General features: G+C 49.4%; 1 protein-coding gene across 3 annotated transcripts; it reads right to left on the reverse strand.

Moving 5' to 3' along the window:
* Positions 1-269: 269 nt before the first annotated feature.
* Positions 270-13920, reverse strand: PRXL2C (peroxiredoxin like 2C). Of its 3 annotated transcripts, XR_009867672.1 has the most exons (7): positions 13708-13920; positions 13160-13228; positions 8797-8850; positions 8542-8647; positions 4749-4880; positions 4264-4443; positions 2205-2278 (listed from the first exon to the last, which is right to left on the reverse strand). XR_009867672.1 is itself a non-coding variant. In XM_062208565.1 (6 exons), the coding sequence occupies exons 1-6, from the start codon at positions 13897-13899 to the stop codon at positions 2151-2153; spliced, it is 681 nt and encodes a 226-aa protein (XP_062064549.1). In that variant the 5' UTR covers positions 13900-13920; the 3' UTR covers positions 273-2150. The 3 variants fall into 3 exon arrangements, 2 of the variants coding, with proteins under 2 accessions (XP_062064550.1, XP_062064549.1); XM_062208565.1 differs by lacking the exon at positions 4264-4443 and having other exon boundaries at positions 273-2278; XM_062208566.1 differs by lacking the exons at positions 4264-4443; positions 4749-4880 and having other exon boundaries at positions 270-2278.
* Between the last annotated feature and the right edge of the window lie 5885 nt (positions 13921-19805).

Here is a 19805-nt window from a genome sequence, read left to right on the forward strand (position 1 = left end):
AGCTTCCACCGTTCATGATACGTTATGGGGAATTTTATATTAAATACATTTGTCTGGTAGGCAGTTTACCACTGCACCATGCTTATGTAACTGTACCTCCTTGAAGCCACACGGAGAACATCCATTCATCTGAGAAGAGTGTGATGCGGCTTTTTAAACGTGTCAGTTTTTCTGTAAGCTTATGAGTCAGCAGTTTTAAGGAGTTTGGATCACTAGATTTTTTACTATAAAAGAAATAGCACAAAATAGTTTCATTTTAAATGTTTAAGAAATTTCATTTTTATTGATTAAAAACATTTACAGGGCATGAAAATACATTCAAATATTTGGATATTTTAAATATTTTTTCATTACTTTATAGGCTTTATGTGAAAGTATTATAAATTCAAAGCAGTATTATACTTGCTAGTAATTACCAATATTTTGATTTTAATGCACCTTTCATCAGAATTTCTGGGACACTTCCCAATGAGACATTATGAAAATTCTAGAAAAATAAGAGATGACAATAGTCCTCTAAATAAGAGCAATTTTATGGGTAAGAAGTAGCAACAACTTCAAAGAATGTAAAACCAAACCACAGTGTATGTTTAAGTTAAAAAATTTTTAAATTTAAATGATCCTTAAGGTTCCATTAAAAAACATACACACCATATTTGAAAGGTGTATCTTAAATATCTAAAATAAATCATTTTTCCTTAACTCTCCCTCCCTGTCACACAAACTCCAGTGAAATGAACACTGTACACGCAGGGGCCAGGTGCTCTCCATGCAACAGGCTCGGTGCACCACACAGCCTGTGCGTGTAGCGCTTGGGGTGAAAACCTGGGTCGCAGCCTCCGTGTGTGATGTGCACCTCTGTGGAGAAGGTTCTATAGGAACATCTCTGTCATGTCAGAGACCTTTTCCTGGCCCAGCCAAAGCAGTCATACTCATTCTAGAACAGTTGGGAAATATAGAAAATAAAAACACCTGTTAATGTTGCACACGGAGACAGCTATTGGCAATGTGCTGATGTGCTTACCCATACGTTCAAAAGCATAAACAGGGGCGGGCACTGTGGCATAGTGAGTAAAGCTGCCGCCTGCAGTGGCGGCATCCTATATGGCCGCTGGTTCAAGTCCCGGCTGCTTCACTTCCAATTCTGCTCTCTGCTATGACCTGGGAAAGCAGTAGAAAATGGCCCAAGTCCTTGGGCCCCTGTACCCATGTGTGTGGGAGACCCTGAGGATGCTCCTGGCTCCAGATCCGTGCAGCTCCTGCCATTGCAGCCAATTGAGGAGTGAATCAGTGGATGGAAGACCTCTCTCTCTGCATCTCCTCCTCTCTAACTCTGACTTTCAAATAAATAAATAAATCTTTAAACACCAAAACCAGGCCAGCGCTGCAGCTCAATAGGCTAATCCTCCACCTGTGGCGCCGGCACACCGGGTTCTAGTCCCAGTCGAGGCGCCAGATTCTGTCCTGGTTTCCCCTCTTCCAGTCCAGCTCTCTGCTGTGGCCCGGGAGTGCAGTGGAGGATGGCCCAAGAGCTTGGGCCCTGCATCCACATGGGAGACCAGGAGAAGCACCTGGCTCCTGGCTTCAGATCAGCATGGTGCGCCGGCCGCAGCGTGCCAGCAGCGGTGGCCATTAGAGGGTGAACCAATGGCAAAAAGGAAGACCTTTCTCTCTCTCTCTCTCTCACTATCCACTCTGCCTGTCAAAAAAACAAAAACAAAAACAAAAACAAAAAAACCGCACACCTGCCAAACTGTGGGTATGTTTGCAGAATCTGATGCTCTCTCTAGTTTCTGCAATGACTAAGATGGTTTCAAGTTGCTTTTCCTTCCCCTTAAATATTCTTTGTAAGAATTCACAATTTTAATTGCTAAAAAGGAAATCTTTCATCAAATGTATATAACACAGGTAAAATAATCAAAATACTTACAATTTTATAGCTTTTACAGTTTTACTGTATGTATTTATAAGCTGTTTTGTGTAAAACTGTTAAAAGCCATAAAATTAAAAACATACACCACATTTTTGACATCTGACATGTCTTGGCACACAATCCAAGCAGTAAGTAGGAGTTTCATCACAGGGACACTACACCTGGTGTGACAGCCTCCATTGCCCAGGTCCACTTGCAGGCATGGACTGCTGTTCGGTCACACATGCACGACTGAAGGTCTGTTTGTGAAGGTCACTGGCCGCGCGCCCACCAGCTGCAGGACAGAGTTTATGGGCTTGTGGTCCAGCCTGTTTCTATCCAGGTGCATGAAATGGATGTTGTTACCTGCAAGAGGCACCGAAGGCTCAGGTGTGCGTGTTAGCCATCATTCATTCCGTTTACTGCTTACTAGAATCAAGGAAGCTTTTCAGCTTCTAACTAGTCCAAAGGGAAAAATTAATTACCTGGAGCATATTACATTCTCTATATAATGCCATAATAATTTTTAATTATGGTAATAAACTATGACAAGGATTATGGTTAAATAAGAGCAATATTTAATGCTTTATGAGATCTGAGAGGAAAGACTGTTAAATTATAACCTTCTGTTAGAGTTTATTAAATATAATTAAATAAAATGTCCTGTCAGGCAAGCAGAATATGGAACTAACATAAACATCAAGCCAGAGAATCATATTCATAAATATATATATATATAATAACAAATAACTCACTTCAAAAAAGTCATTCCCAAATACTGACGTAATTAGGCCCTCAGTATTATAACCACGGACCAAAAGAGGCTCAAAAATAAGGGTTTATGATAATCAGTTATAATACACTTGGTAATCTACAACCCTTATCTGCTCAAATCAAAAAAGTCAACATTGATAAACCCAAGCTCCATGGACTCTGATTCTTGGGACTCAGCCAGAATTTTGATTTCAGACAGAAGGTGGAAGCATGGAGCACGTTTTCTGCACGCACTCACCTACCTTCTATGACAATCACTAGGGTGAGTATCAAACTGGCTCATTACCAAACAGGGTGAATGAAATAGTGCATTAACCACGGCAGGTGGTACAGTAAGTACACCCGGCTCCCCTGCTCAGAAGGCTGCATTTCTTCCAGTGGGCAGCATCAGGACGTTCTCCTTACTAAGTGGTTTCCCAGACTGGCACACACGCTCCACACCCCGAGCAGAAGCTATGGTCAAATGATTCAGAGATATGGAGGTGGGGGACTCAAAAAATAACCCCTTCCAGCCTGGAGATGGAAACAAGTCACTCAAAAATGCGGCTCACTGTCGTTCCAGGTTATTTTACAGGACTCAGTCTCAAAACACAGGGCTGCTTCTTAAATGAATCTAACTGGTGTAAATTCACGGCAAGAAGGGGAAGCCAGGTGTCAGTCATAATGTTCTAGCTGCAAGAAGCCCTGATGCTTGGTCAAAATCCTCCATCGGAAGCCTTCCTTTTAAATGCTAATTTTGTCAGTTTCTTAAGTGATGACAGGACTGGCACTGCGGCACAGCAGGTTAGGCTGCTGCTTATACCGCCAGCACCCCGCTGGAGCCGTAGCTGCTCCACTAATGCATCTGGTAAAGCAGCAGATAATGGCCCAAGGATTGGGCCCCTGCCACCCATGTGAAAGACCAGGATCAGTAAATTTATTTCAAAGTCGGAATGACCAGAGAAGGAGAAAGAGGGATCTTTCATTCGCTGGTTCACTTCCCAAATGGTCATAACAGCCAGGGATGGACCAGGCTGAAGCCAGGAGCTAGGAGCTTCTTCCAGGTCTCCCACGTCAGTGCAGGGGCCCAAGTACTCGGACCATCCTCCACTGCCTTCCCAGGCACATTAGTAGGCACCTGGACTAAAGTGGAACAACCAGGACTCGAACTGGCACCCATATGGGTTGCTGGCATTGTAGACAGCAGCTTAACCTACTGCTCACTAATGCAGAGTTTTAAAGAGGAACGGCCAAGAGTAATCAGTTTACAAGAGTGAACGAGCGTTCTGGCCCTGTCACGTACACAGGGGTATCTGTCCCACACAGCAACACGTGAACATGGTGGAGATCTAACTTCAACTCTCCAGTAGAGTGGAGCCAAAGGCTCTCTCAGGTGACCCAAACTGGGCGAGAAAGCTGCTCGCAGTCTGTGGCTGCCGACAACTCTCACCAACTCACTTGCCTCCCGACACTGGGCAAGTCTCATAGTGTCGTGAAGTGTAACTAGCTAGATTCTTTTATTGAAAAAAAAAAAAAAAAAAAAAGTGGAACTGGTGTTGTGGCACAGCAGGTTAAAGTCCTGGCTACTACTAACGTACCTGGGATGTAGCTGCCACCCAGGTGGGAGACCAGGATGGGGTTCCTGGCTCCTGGCTCTTGCCAGGCCCAGACTTGGCTGTTGTGGCATTTGGGGAATGAACCAACAGATGGAAGATATCTCCCTCCTTCCATGTCTCTCATTCTCTCTTGCTGTCACTCTGCCTTCCAAATAAATAAACCTTAAAAAAAGAGAAATGTTCACTCCACTGAACTTTAGAGGGTGTCACAGCCATGTATGGCTCTCCAACTCACAGCTCGCTTTCCCGATCCTAAACACCAGTAGGCACTGCAGCAAGGAATGCTGGGCGGCTCCACCGCAGGTCTGGACATCAAAGCACAGTGACTCCTCTGCAGACGCTGCCCCCCAGAACACGCGGAGGAGCCTTCGTTTACAAGGTACTTCTGTCATGGACAAAGTGCCAGGGCTCTGGACTTGGGAAAGCCGCCACTGTGCTGCTGAGCCGGGGCTTTCTCTGCTGCTTACCTGGACCTAAAATGAGGGTCCCGCCTTGCTGAGCTGGGTCGCCTTGAAAATCAAACAGAGGCCCGGTCACTGCCCGCCACAGGCTCTGGAGGCTTCCCGAGAGGAGGCTGGACTTTATGTGGGGGCTCCGTCCTGAAACATGGAGAACTTGCTTTAGCTAGCATCACCTTAGTCCTCTGCAACGTCACATCCTACTTTCCACTGGGTTTCTCTCCTGCCGAAGACTGGTTCCCCGCCTTTCACTACCGACGTTCTGGCTCGGTTCATTCTTTCCCCTGTGCAATGAGCCTTGTCCTCCACACCTACAAAGGTAACAACGGAACTGTCTCCAGACAGAGCCCCATGTCCCCTGGGGAAGGGGACAATGCCCACTGCTTTAAAGGGACACCGGACCCAGAGCATTTCTGCCTCAGGAAAACGTCACCTGCAGAACTGTCAAATTAGTCGTGCCTTCCGATTCCTCAGGTACATCCTGCTTGGTGTCTTACCTATTGCTGCATCCTTTTAAAATTTTTTTGTTATTTATTTATTTGAGAGATGGGGGGTGGAGAGAGAGAGAGGGAGAAACACTCCTCCATCTGCTGGTTCACTCCCCCCAAATGCCTGTGACAGCTGGGGCTGGGCCAGGCTGAGGCAGGAGCTGGGTCTCCCACATGGTGGCAGGGATGAACTACCTGAGCTCCCACTGCTGCCTCCCAGGCAGAACGCGGAGTGAGGACTGAGAGGCAGGTATCAAATCCAGGTGTCTCTACTGGCAACTTCCTCCCTGGGCCAGAGGCCTGCCCCCGGGGGCCGCACCCTTTCCGAGAGATGCCCAGGCGCTGACACTGACAGGCTCTCATTACTCCCTCTGGGCCCACACGAAGCTGCATTTTCCCGTCTTCCTTGAACAAGGCCATGTCCTCACCAGCGAGCAAAGCGCTGTGTGCTGCTTCCTTGCCAGCTCCCACAAACCGGCCACAAACAGTGCTTGCCATTCCTTCTATGCTCCTGGACAGCGCTTATGAGATGGAAACGGCCTGGGCTTCAGAACTGCTGCTTGGAGCAGAGGCGCCTGCACAGTTATTTTAACGTAAGAAAACCCGCTACCATGTTCTGCTGCAGCTACTACAGCGGCCTCTCTTTCCTTGGCGGTCTGTCTGCTATTTCTGCTCTCACCAGACTGACCACCTCATCCCACCTCCCTCTGAGCAGGGAAAGCCTCTCTACCGCGCTTTTAACTTACTTTTCTCCAATCTCTGCCTTGTTTGTTTTTAGGCTTTTTATTTTTTACACTTTGTATTTCAGTGACTACACAGCCTTGGTCCTGCCTGATCTCCAAATACCCAGTGTTTCTCTCCATCTCTTCTGTTTCTTTCCTGTTTTTGTTATAACGAATATTCAACTAACCTGGAAAAATAAATACAGGCTCAGCAGCTCAGAAGCGTGGGTAAAAGAATAAACTCCAATGTCTTACATGACTCTGAATCTAAAACAAAGGTTCAGAAATCCTGACTCCCTCCTGATGTACAAAGGAAGCGTCACTTAATGCTTATGACAGTCTTGTCAATTGGAGGAGATGCCTGTCTGAATCTAGACTGAACCATCTTTGCCATGAAGCATGGACCACTTCTGCCAGTTTGAATTCAGTTCTGACGTGTAAAGCTCCCATTTTCCAATCCTCTCAAACCTACGACGCTGTTGCCTTTAACGACTTTATTCGCTTATTCTTCGTTTTTCTACAGTGGGTCCAGTAACTTTAAACTCCGACTGTATATTCCCAGAGCCTTAATTTTTCAAGTAGGAATATTCTGAGACTGATCCTGAGATTCACGCTCTTCAAGGAGGAGTCTTCAAAAACATTATTTTATGTGAACCCATTATGTGATGGTTGGCAATAGAGTTTGTTAACACAGATCAAAGGAATTTAACAGGTCTGAATGGATCTCCACTTACAATTACAAGCACATATCTGACTCTGGCAGTCATCTGTTTTCTTTGCAGGCCCCTCCCCACCGTGGCAGTGAATGATGGGGTGTTACTGAAGTGAAGTCCCCAGATTCTACGTACGGTGCTACATGAGAAAAAGTCCTTACACATGCTGAGACAGGTGTAGCACTTAAAAACAGTGTACCAGAAAGGTGCACTATCTGTTCTGTTGTGACTTCCCATACTGAAGAGAGAGAGAGAGAGAAAAGATCAGACTTTGTGCTGATGTCAGCTCAGTGCGCATTAACACAGCTACCGCTGCTGGTCTTTAAGGTCAGCAGCAGAGGGCCCAGCGCTTTGGCTTAGTGGGTGAAGCTGCTGCCTGCAGTGCCAGCATCCCATATGGGTGCTGGTTTGAGTCTAAGCTGCTCCATTTCTGATCCAGCTCTCTGCTATGGCCTGGAGAAGCAGTGGAAGATGGCCCAAGTCCTTGGGCCCCTGCACCTGTGTGGGATACCCAGAGGAAGCTCCTGGCTCCTGGCTTTGGATCAGCTCAGCTCCGGCTGTTGTGGCCAACTGGGGAGTGAACCAATGGATGGAAGACCTCTCTCTCTCTCTCTGCCTCTCCTTCTCTCTCTGTGCAACTCTGACTTTCAAATAAATAAATAAATCTTTAAGGTCAGCAGCAGAGACCACGCAGTTCCACTGGGACTAGCTCTCACATCCTTCCCTCCTCACCGTTTCCACCAGAAGTTGGATCACTTCTTTCTAGCTGATTACAACAACCTCGCCACCAACACCACTGGTTCTAATTTGGCAGGTTCCAATTCCTTAGGCACACAGGTCACATTACTGTCTCTCCTCTCGGCTTCAAATAGTCCTGTGACTCCTCTAGCTGCGTGCGGAGTAAACCTAAACTCCTTGGCACGACACTTGGACTCAGCATCATCAGCTACAACCTGCTCCTTGGCTCACCCCAATTCCCTACATGGCTAGAGTTTAATCCTCTAGCCAGAGGCAGGGTCCCACACTTTTCTTTCTTTCTTTTTTTTTTAATTTTTGTCAGGCAGAGTGGACAGTGAGAGAGAGAGACAGAGAGAATGGTCTTCCTTTTGCCGTTGGTTCACCCTCCAATGGCTGCCGCGGCCGGCGCGCTGCGGCCGGCGCACCGCGCTGATCCGAAGGTAGGAGCCAGGTGCTTATCCTGGTCTCCCTTGCGGGTGCAGGGCCCAAGCACTTGGGCCATCCTCCACTGCACTCCCGGGCCATAGCAGAGAGCTGGCCTGGAAGAGGGGCAACCGGGACAGAATCCAGCACCCTGACTGGGACAAGAACCTGGTGTGCCGGCGCTGCTAGGCAGAAGATTAGCCTGTTGAGCCACGGTGCTGGCCTCCCACACTTTTCTAAATGCACCTGTTTTCCACGTCTTTGTGCTTCTGCACCCTGGGTACCCTTCCCCACCCTCATGCCCCCGGCTATCTCCCTCGGGGTGAGCTGAGCAGAGCCTTTCCAGAGCCTTTAAAAAAAAAGAAAATGTAAAAATGACAAAAGTTAATTTTTTCACTCATCCATAAATACTGCAGTATCTCTTAAAACTTTTTCACTAGTTTCTCTATATCTAGATCTTTATGAATTTTTTTCCAGAAATAAAATCATACTGAAACACTGCTCTCCAGCTTGCCTTTTCTCATCCAACAATTCTTTGCCAATAGCCTTTTAAGTCATTACATTCAGAAAATGAAATCTCTCAGTCTGGCGTATCTGGACCATTTACAGAACCAGAGAAAGCAGCCTTATTTGTGACTATGCCATTTGCTTCCTTGCATATATCCACACTTACACATAATCTGAGAACATTTTCTACTTGAGACATGTTCTATCTTACCTGAGGAGGCAATTTCTTCACCTCTTTTCATCCCCAGTCTTTTATAAATCTCTCTCTCAGGATCAACATAGATTTCATGAGAATACCCAGTCAGTTTGCAGAAAGGCTAAAAAGAGAAAAGAGTTGGAATTTTTCTAAGAATGAGAGAAACGTAATGATAATGGAACGAGCTACTTTAATATACTCATTGGTTCAAATAATGTAATTTCTACATCTGAAAGATTCAAGCAGTTTCCCAATCTGCTAGATATTTACCTCAATATGATGGTAGGATGACTGTCCAATCACTATAAGGGTGACATCTGCTTCCTTTAGGGGGAAAAAAAATAAGACATGTACACACTATTAGGAATTACACAGGTTCTATACAATTTCTCCTAATTCAACTCTTTATTTATTTCATTCTAATGTCATCTATAGGCTTCTGGAAGAATAGAATACACAACAAAATTGTGTGAGTCAAATCAAGTAACTTTTGCTGGAATGTTCAATGAAATCAGATCACTGCTTTGCTAACACTTTCAAGACTTAACATCTAAACTTGAAAACTGCTTGAGGAACTCATCAGGGCAATGCTCACATCCCACAACACTGGTCTGGGCAATGATTTCTTGGATATGACCCAAAAATGCAGGCAACCAAAGCAAAAATACACAAAGGATTGCATCAAACTAAAAAGCTTCTGCACAGGAAGGGAAAGAATTAACAGGAGGAAACAGATGACCTAGGAATGTGAGAAACTATTCTGTGAAGCGTACACCTGACAATGCATTGATAGATGAAAACTAAGGACCTGGCACTGTGGCATAGCTGGTAAAGCTGATGCTGGCATCCCACATGGGGGCCGGTTCAAGTCCTGGCGACTCCACTTCCAATCTAGCTCCCTATTAATGTGCCTGGGAAAGCAGTGGAAGACAGCCCAAGAGTTTGGGTCCCTACTACCCATGTTGGAGACATGGATGAAGCTCCCAGCTCCTGACTTTAGCCTGGTCCAGCACTGGTCTCACCCTTTCTCTGTAACGCTTTCAAAAATAAATAAATAAATCTTAAAAAATAATAAAACCACAAGGTATTACCTTACACCTGTTAGAATGGATATTAGTCAAAAAGATAAAGGATAAGAAGCATTGGAAAGGTTCTGGAGAAAGGGAAACTGTGTGTGCTACTGGCAAGCATATAAATTACTACAGCCATTATGGACAACAGTATGGAGGCTCCTCGAAAAAGTTAAAAATAGAATGACCCATATGAGTCAACAATTCTACCACTGGGAAATAATCCTACCAAAGAAAATAAAATCAGTATGTTAAAAAATGTGCATTCCTATGTTCACTGCAGTATTATTCACAACACTTAAGCTATGGAAGCGACCCAAATCCAGCAATGGATAAAGAAAATGTGTATATGACTTAATAGCCGACTCGCTGGTTAGGATGCCTGTGTCCCACACTGCAGGGCCTGGGTTCCATTCCTGGATCCAGCACCTAACTCCAGCTTCCTGCCAACACAGATCCTGGGAGGCAGCAGTGATGCCACAGGAGTTGGTTCCCTGCCTCCCATGTGGGAGACTGGGACTGAGTTCCTGGATCCTGGCTTCAGCCTCAGCCCAACCCCAGTTGTTGGAGCCATTCAAGGAGTGAAATGAGGGGCCAGCACTGTGGCGTAGCGGGTAAAGCCGCCGCCTACAGTGCCAGCATCCCAGATGGGCGCCAGTTCAAGACCCGGCTGCTCCAGTTCCACAGCTCTCTGCTGTGGCCTGGGAAAGCAGCAGAAAATGGCCCAAGTCCTTGGGCCCCTGCACTCATGTGGGAGACCTGGAAAAAGCTCCTGGCTCCTGATCGGTGCAGCTCCAGACATTGAGGCCATCTGGGGAGTGAACCAGGGGATGTAAGGCCTCTCTCTCTGTCTCTCCATCTCACTGTCTGTAACTCTACCTCTCAAATAAATAAATAAATAAAATCTTTTAAAAAAATTACTAAGAGATTGTAAATATTTTCATTGCAAAAAATGGGATGTATGTGAACTGATGGGTAAGTTGGCTGCACTATAAATATGTACAAAAGGGCCAGCACTGTGATACAGTCAGTTAAGCCATGGCCTGTGGTGCCAGCATCAACATGGGTGCCAGTTCAAGTCCCAGCTGCTCTGCTTCTGAATCAGCTCCCTGCTGATGTGCTTGGGAAAGCAGCAGAGGATGGCCCAAGTCCTTGGGCCCCTGCACTCATGTGAGAGAGACCTGGAGGAAGCTCTTGGCTCCTGGCTTCAGCCTGGCCCAGCCAGGGTCATTGCAGCCATTTGGAGAGTGAACCAGGGCATGGAAGATTTGTTTCTCCTTCTTTCTCTGTAACTCCTTCAAATAAACAAATTTTTAAAACACACAAAGGAATATTCTATTTTTAAAAATATGTATATGTATTAAACTGTGGCCAGTGTTGTGGTATAGCAGGTAAAGCTGCTGCCTGCAAGGCAGCACCTGTATCCCATATGGGCCCTGGTTTGTGTCCTGGCTGCTCCACTTTGGATCCAGCTCCCTGATGATGGCCTGGGAAAAGAAAAGGAGGATGGTCCAAGGGTTTGGGCCCCTGCCACCTGGGAAGGAGACCTGGAAGAAGCTCTTAGCTTCACCCTGGCCCAGTGCTGGCCACTGTGGCCATCTGGGGAGTGAACCAGTGAACGGAAGCTCACTCTCTCTGTAACTCTTTCAAGTAAGTAAGTAAATCTTTTTTTTTTTTTTCCATTTATTTATTTGAGAGGTAGAATTACAGTTAGAGGGAGAGACAGAAGGTCTTCTATCTGCTGGTTCACTCCCCAAATGGCTGCAATGGACAGAGCTGAGCCAATCAAAAGCCAAGAGCTTCTTCTGGGTTTCCCATGCAGGTGTAGAAGGCCAAGCACTTGGGCCATCTTCTACTGCTTTTCCAGGCCATAGCAGCTGGATCTGAAGAGGAACAGCTGGGACTAGAATAGGTGCCCATATGGAATTATCCTACTGCACCACAGCACCAGCCCCATTAGTAAATCTTGAAAAAAAAAATGTACCAAACTATCACCCCATTAATAGACACGATTATTGCCAATTTAAAAATGATAAAAGGGGGCCAATGCTTGCATTCCATATGGGCTCTGGTCTGAGTCCCAGCTGCTCCACTTCTGATACAGCTCCTGGCTAATATGCCTGGGAAAGCAGCAGAGGATGGCCCAAGTGCTTAGGCCCCTGCACCAATGTGGGAGACCCTAAAGAAGCTCCTGGTTGCTGGCTTTGGTCCAGCCCACCTCTGGTCATTGTGGCCAGCTCGTGAGTGAACCAGTGGATGGAAGATCTCTCCCTCTCTCTCTAAACTCTGCCTTTAAAATAAATAAATAGCCGGCACCACGGCTCACTAGGCTAATCCTCCGCCTTGCGGCGCCGGCACACCGGGTTCTAGTCCCGGTCGGGGCGCCGGATTCTGTCCTGGTTGCCCCTCTTCCAGGCCAGCTCTCTGCTGTGGCCAGGGAGTGCAGTGGAGGATGGCCCAAGTGCTTGGGCCCTGCACCCCATGGGAGACCAGGATAAGCACCTGGCTCCTGCCTCGGATCAGCGCGGTGCGCTGGCTGCAGCGCGCCAGCCGCGGCGGCCATTGGAGGGTGAACCAACGGCAAAGGAAGACCTTTCTCTCTGTCTCTCTCTCTCACTGTCCACTCTGCCTGTCAAAAAAATATATTTATTTTTATTTATTATAAAAATAAATAAATATTTTTAAAAGTACAAAAAATTATAAAAGGACATGCAGAAGAATTTTTAACAATCAAATAGACATAATCAATAAATCTCTATACTCCTCCCAGAGAAATACAACAAAAAGTAAGAACTGTAAATGTTGAGTAACTTAATCACACAAAATGTCATATTCTCACATCCCAACTGACAAGGCTGGTTGAAAATAGATCATGGGGCCCGTGCTGTGGCGCAGTGGGTTAAAGCTGAGGCCTGAAGCGCTGGCATCCCATATGGTCCCCGGTTCTAGTCCCGGCTGCTCCACTTCCGATCTAGCTCTCTGCTGTGGCCTGGGAAGGCAGTAGAAGATGGCCCAAGTCCTTGGGCTCCTGCACCCACGTGGGAGACCCGGAAGAAGCTCCTGGCTCCTGGCTTTGGATGCAGCCATCTGGGGAGTGAACCAGCAGATGGAAGAACTCTCTCTCTCTCTCTGCGTAACTCTTTCAAATCAATAAAATAAATTTAAAGAAAGAAAGAAAGAAAGAAAGAAAGCAAGCAAGCAAGCAGATCATACTGCCCAATGCCATCGCTCAGAAAGCTCGCCGGGCCACAAACCTGCTTAAGCTAAAAGAAAAGCACACCGTGGCACTGGTAGGATGCAGAACTCGCAGGTTATCAGAAGCACCAATTTGCAGCTGCGATATGTGTTACAACGAGCAGCTGTCTGGAGTGTCACCAGCACTGAGAGAGGACATCACCGACTTCCGGCGTTCGCTTTCGGGGCATTCTCATTCCACATCTTAGGGCGCTACTCCGGTGAATACGTGTCCGAGGTGGCACACAGGAGACAGAGCCCATCCGCAACGTGCCCCCAGCTCCGAGGGGCTGGGGCGAGCAGGCGTCACCCACGCCCAGGACACTCACCCGTAAGAAACTCCGGGGGACTTTGGCCAGGTCCTCGACGTACTCCTTGCAGACGTAGCACAGGAAATGCTGGAAGGAACAATGCCGAGAGAGTCCGCGGCGACGCCCAGGGAGCCGACAGGGAAAGGCGTCAGGGGCTCTCCCTTCCCCCCGGCGCCCCCCACCCAGCCCCCCGCGCTGTGAGGACAGGGCCTCGGCCCGGGCCGTGCCCCGCGCTGTGAGGACGCGGCCTCGGCCCGGGCAATGCCCCGCGCTGTGAGGACAGGGCCTCGGCCCGGGCCCCGCCGCCCCGCGCTGTGAGGACGCGGCCTCGGCCCGGGCAGTGCCCCGCCGCCCCGCGCTGTGAGGACGCGGCCTCGGCCCGGGCAGTGCCCCGCGCTGTGAGGACGCGGCCTCGCCGGGGCGGCCGGGGTCCCGTTCCCACAGGAGTGCCCACTCCCCGGGCGCTACAGCTTTAAGGGCCAGGCCCGGGCGACGCCCGCTCTCGGGCCGCCCGCCCAGGAGCCCCCAAGGTCCGCGTCCAGGTCGCCTCAGCCGCCCGCGCTCACCCGCACGAAGACCACCACGGCCCGCCGGTCCCGGAACAGGGAGCCGAACGGCACCCGCCTCCCGCGCGCATCCAGCACTGGCAGCTCCGCCACGGCGGCCGCCAGAGGCTGCCCGCGCTCGGGGCCGGTCGGGACCGGCGCCAGGGCTGCGCCGCCGAGGACCTGCCGCGTGACCGGGGCGGGGGCGGCCATAGCCGGCGGACTTTGAGGACAGCGGAGCCGTCCACTCCCGGGCGGGGCAGGCGGCGCGGGCGGCGGCTGGGCGTGGCGCGGCGGCGTGGGCGGTGACTGGGCGTGGCGCGGCGGTGTGGGCGGTGACTGGGCGTGGCGCGGCGGCGGCTGGGCGTGGCGCGGCGGCGTGGGCGGGCCTGGGCGTGGCGCGGCGGTGCGGGCGGTGACTGGGCGTGGCGCGGCGGCGGCTGGGCGTGGCGCGGCGGCGTGGGCGGGCCTGGGCGTGGCGCGGCGGTGTAGGCGGTGACTGGGCGTGGCGCGGCGGCGTGGGCGGGCCATGGGCGGGGCGAGTGCGTTGCTGCTTGGAGAGTTTGTGCGTATTTACTGGCTGGGGTGGGAAGAGAGCGAGGGGTGGGTTTGCTAAGGGTGAGACCCGAGTTCCAGAGCAGGAACGCCTCCCCCGCGTCCCGGTTATCGTTGGCGTCTGTTCAAAGGGCCCAGTTGGGTAGCGAGTGGGAAGGAGTTTTTCTATTCTGTGTTTAGGGCACCCTGAGTTCTGAAGCTTTTTTTTTTTTTTTTTTTTTAGCATAGAGGTCTTACCTGCAGAGTTCAGTTAGATTTTCCCAACATTTCATTATGAACATTTTTAAGATATCTAAGGAGTCTAAGAACATTGGCGTGGACATTGCTTATCGAGCACCCAGAGTGCAGGCACTGGAAAATTTAGGAATTTCTGTAGCCTTTTTCTTTCTCACACTGTACGATAGGTTGTAGTTTTTAAGAAATCAACAAAGCATCTGTTTTCCTATAGTACACTATGAAAGTATTAGAATGTACTGACTCAGTGTTCATCATGTAATTTTTTTTTCAGAGATTGCGAATAAAAAAAATGGGGGGGGGCTCTTTCAGACTCAGTGCTGGGAATTCATCTGTATCCAAAAGGCCTTTGTGAGCCGTGCCTGGGGATTCCTGTGAGTCTCTGGGGCAGGGCCAGCTAGGGTAGCTTCTTTGCCCACCGAATCTTGCTCTCCCTTGCATCTGGGTTGGGATGTAGAAGGCACCACCCTCTACCGAAGGCGTCTGCTGGTGGCAGCCCCTCATGGGGCTCCGTGCTGTCTGGGTTTGAGACCAATGTCACTGCCCACCAAGGGTGGGGGGATGTGTACTTATTCATTAAGAGCTCCCAGTAGGAGAAGCCACACAGCGGGGTTAGAAATGTTAAAGACAGATCTTGCAAAACAAGATACAGAGCAAGATATCCCCTAGGCACCCTAAACCGCTACAGTGAACACTTGAAGACACAGCAGGTTGTTTTAAGAACTTGAGAAAAACATAGAGTCGATATTTGTGTGTGTGCTGGAGATGGTTCCTAGTTTCCGTGTTAGACCTCACACATTCCTCTGGATGATGTCATATCTTTACAAATCTGAGTTTCAACAGTTGTAATAACAATCTAGAGCCACGTGCAAAAAAAATAGTGTGGAACAGGAAACGAGGGTAGCTGTGTCCAAACTGATGCTGAGGTTTGAGTTATACAGTGTTGGGAATGAAATAAAAATAGTAGTTTTTATCTACTGGTGTTATATTTTTAAGTGGGTACTAAGTTAGAATATAAATATCCATTGTTTGGACCTGACTTGTTTTGTTTTTAAAAGATTTATTTATTTATTTGAAAGGCAAAGTTACAGAGAGAGAGGGAGAGACACACAGATCCTCTATCCACTGCTTCATTCCCCAAGTGCTGCAATGGCCAGGCCAAAGTCAGGAGCCTAGAACTCCAACCAGGTCTCCCTGTAGGTGTCAGAGACCCAAGCACTCAGGCCATCCTCAATACTTTTCCAGGTGCATTAGCAGGGAGCTGGATCTGAAGTGGAGCAGCCTGAATATGAACCTGTGGGCAGCACAGGCAGGGGCTTAATGGTTTAACTCTTTGTGGCTGTGCCACAATGCTGGCCCCAGACCTTTTTTTAATTTAATTTTATTTTTTGACAGGCAGAGTGGACAGTGAGAGAGAGAGACAGAGAGAAAGGTCTTCCTTGGCCGTTGGTTCACCCTCCAATGGCCGCCGCGGTTGGCGTGCTGCGGCCGGCGCACCGCGCTGATCCGATGGCAGGAGCCAGGTGCTTATCCTGGTCTCCCATGGCGTGCAGGACCCAAGGACTTGGGCCATCCTCCACTGCACTCCCTGGCCACAGCAGAGAGCTGGCCTGGAAGAGGGGCATCCGGGACAGGACCGGTGCCCTGACCGGGACTAGAACCCGGTGTGCCGGTGCCGCAAGGCGGAGGATTAGCCTAGTGAGCTGCGGCGCCGGCCTTTTTTTTTCCTTTTAAAGATTTAATTGAAAGGTAGAATTACAAAGAAAGGTGAAAAGGAGACATAAAGAGGGAGCTACTGGTTCACTCCCCAAATGGCTGCAACGGCTAAGGCTGGGCCAGGCTGAAGTCAGGAGCCCGGAGCTTCTTCCAGGTCTCCCACATATGTGCAGGGGCCCAAGCACTTGGGCCATCCTCTGTTGCTTTCCTAGGCACATGAGGAGGAAGCTGGACTGGAAGTGGAGCAGCCGGGACTGGAACAGCCACTCATATGGGATGCCAGCGTCGCAGGTGGCAGCTTTACCTGCTAAGCCACAATACCACCCCCAGACCTGACTTTTTAATGAAGGCAATTATCAGGTATTTCTTTTGGCCTCAATGTACTGAGACACGAAGGAGCACACAGGCCAAGACCATTTGGGACCCTTTGAACTGGACGGCAAACTCCTTGCCTTCTGCAGCACTATAGAATCTTCATGGCCTATTACAAGGCTGGACACACTGTGGACCTCTGTGAATAGTGTTTGATTGATGAATGCGTGGATAGATGCCCAGACAGCTCTGGCCAGCGGTGTGCATGGAGTATGCACGAAGGCAGGGGGTCACAGGGCTTCCACACCACTGTTGTCTCCTCCCGGCTGGGCAGAGCCCTAAGGCCGTCTTGTGCTTCCTAGCCCCAGACTCTCCAGCAGAGCCTGGAGCATGGAAAGTGTCAAATGAGATGTTTGTTGCTTTTAGGGTTTTCTTTTGCACTTTTTTTTTTTTTAAGATTTATTTATCTATCTGGAAAGCAGAGTTACAGAGAGACAGAGTTAGAGAGAGAGAGAGGCCTTCCATCCGCTGATTCACTCCCCAGATGACCACAATGGCCGGAGCTGTGCCAATCTGAAGCCAGGAGCTTCTTCTGGGTCTCCCACATGGGTGCAGGGTCCCAAGGACTTGGGCCATCCTCTACTGCTTTCTCAGGCCACAGCAGAGAGCTGGATCAGAAGTGGAGCAGCCGGGACGCAAACCAGCGTCCATATAGGATTCAGGCACTACAGACGGCTACTTTCCTCATTACAGGTTATTCCTCTCTGCTGCTGTCACTAATGGGCCTTGGTTTTCCTAAAAACAAATAATATAGCTCCCGGGGGTTAATTCAGAAGAAAGTAACTTAGGTTGGAGGGATAATCAATGCAAAATATACCCTTTCAGTATTTTAGATAGAGCTCTGCGCAAAGGCAGAAGCCAAAGGTTTCATTGTGCCCTGTTTGGGTTTGGCTATTTCATTCTGGTTACTCAAACGTATTTGTTTTCCACAGTACTGCTCACGGTGTGTTGTTTCCTTTAACCTCTAAGCTTTGTAAGGTTATGAACTGTTTCGTGGAAGTCACTCAGGGGCAACAGGCAGAACCACTTGCACAGTCAACAGATATTTTTATCTATTAGAGAGAGAGAGAGAGAGAGAGGGAGGGAGAAAAAGTGAGAGAGCTCCTCCATCTGCTGGTTTGCTCCCCAAATTCCCACCACGACCAAGGCTGAAGCCGAGAGCTCAAGCCAGGTGTCCCACATGGGTGGCAGGAATCCAATGACTTGAGGGACCTCCCAGGGTCCTCACTAGCAGGAAGCTGGGTACCCAACCCAGGCATTCTTTTTTAAAGAGTTAGAGAGAGAGAGAGAGAGAGAGAGAGAGAGAGATCTTTCATCCGCTGGTGCACGCCCCAGATGGTCGCAATGGCCAGAGCTGCGCCAATCCGAAGCCAGGAGCCAGGAGCCTCTTCTGGGTCTCCCACATGGGTGCAGGGGCCCAAGGACTTGGGCCATCTTCTACTGCTTTCCCAGGCCACAGCAGGGAGCTGGATTGGAAGAGGAGCACCCAGGACTAGAACTTGTGCCCATATGGGATGCCGGCGCTTCAGGCCAGGACGTTAACCTGCTGCGCCACAGTGCAGGCCCTGAACCCAGGCATTCTGATATGGGATGCAGGCATTGCAATTGGTATCTTAACCACTAGGATGAATGCCTGCCCCTAGAGTCAACAAACATTTGCTTAGCAACAGTCCTAGTTTCAGACACTGTGTTGGAAACTAGGAAGATTAAGGGAACTAAGTAAAGTCTAAGGACAGGAACTTGTAGTGTAGCTGGGGGCAGAGTGTGGAATAAATAATTGTGAAGAGCAATAAAGATAGCAGTATGAATCAGGCCTGCTCTGGAAAAATCAGATCAGGTGATTCCTTTGAATTCAAGTAACAGGAAATCTTGACCCAAATGGCCCTGCGTGATAAGGATATTTATTATCAACATAACAGGAAACTCAGAGACAGTGGATTCTAAGTGTGCATCATCAGGGCTACTGTCCTCAGCTGTCTATTTGCTCTGCCTGCTCTTGTGCTGGCTCCAGCAGCACTGAGTGGTATGTCCTGCTTTGGATAAAGTGTCGAACACCTTCACCCTCCGGAGCCCCAGGTAAAACCCTTCCCTGTCGTCCAGATTGGCTTAGACTTGCCCTGCCCTGGGCCAGTCTCCCTCAAAGGAATGAAGTACCCATGATACATTTAAACTGATTTTGTTAAGTGTGCCCGCCGAGAAATAAACCAGAACACCAACGCGAGGAGTGATCGATTGCCCAAAGAACACAAATGAAATAGAGACGTGGAGTAATCAGAGAGGAACTGGGCAAGTGGATGATTAACTAGTGGTTGTAAGGTCATGATGCATGGAGTCATCCTCCAGGGTAAGTGGCCCTTCCTCCCTTGCCCCACACAGAGCTGTGCCCTGTCGGGGGTGGGGTGGGGGCTGTAGTAGCCATGTGTGGCTGTTCTTTTGCACACCAGAAGTCCTGCTGAGGCTGGAGGGGCTGCCGCTCCCAAGACTGGCCAGTTTCTAGTGATGGTAAACGACCTGCCTGAGAACATGCCCATCATCTACAAACCAGCCGACTCTCAGCCCAAACCCTGCGACGCCTGTGTTTTGGGGCCTTTATGCTCGGGGCCGCTCTTCCCCTGCCCTAGTCTTCCAGGTCCCTGCTCCCTGCGGCCTGCTGAGGTTATGCAAAGCAGCCGGTCCTAACCCTGCTCATTCTGCTCAGCCAGCTTCTCCCATCTGTTCCTGGGAGACCCACAGGGAACACTCTGGCTGCAGTTTTCTATTTCCGCCTCCTGGCCAACCTGGGGCTTCCCCGCAGGGCATGCACGACCTCTCCCTCTGGGGAACTGTGATGGACAGACTCTCTGTGGCAACGGTTTCTTCATCTAGTGGCCTCACCACTCCCAAACAACAACAAAGCCTACAGTTTAAAACCGGAGGTTTAATAGTTTACGGTGCTGGTTCGAATGCCTGCATCTCTCATATCTGAGTGCCTGGGTTCGAATCCTGCCTCTGGCTCCTGACTCCAGCTTCCTGCTAATGTAGACCTTGAGAGGTAGCAGGTGATGGCTCAAGCAGTTGAGTCCCTGCCAATCACATGTGAGACCTGGGTTGAGTTCCTGGCTCCTGGCTTCTGCCCTGTGGCCATTGTAGACATTCATTGGTGGATGTTCACATTTATCAACCAATGGATGAGAGCCCGCTCTCTGTCTAGCTGTCACTCTGCTTCTACACTTGATCTTAGCCAAAAGGCCGAGAAGCGATTG

Source organism: Lepus europaeus, chromosome 12, assembly GCF_033115175.1.
Source record: "Lepus europaeus isolate LE1 chromosome 12, mLepTim1.pri, whole genome shotgun sequence".
Taxonomy (NCBI): Eukaryota; Metazoa; Chordata; class Mammalia; order Lagomorpha; family Leporidae; genus Lepus; species Lepus europaeus.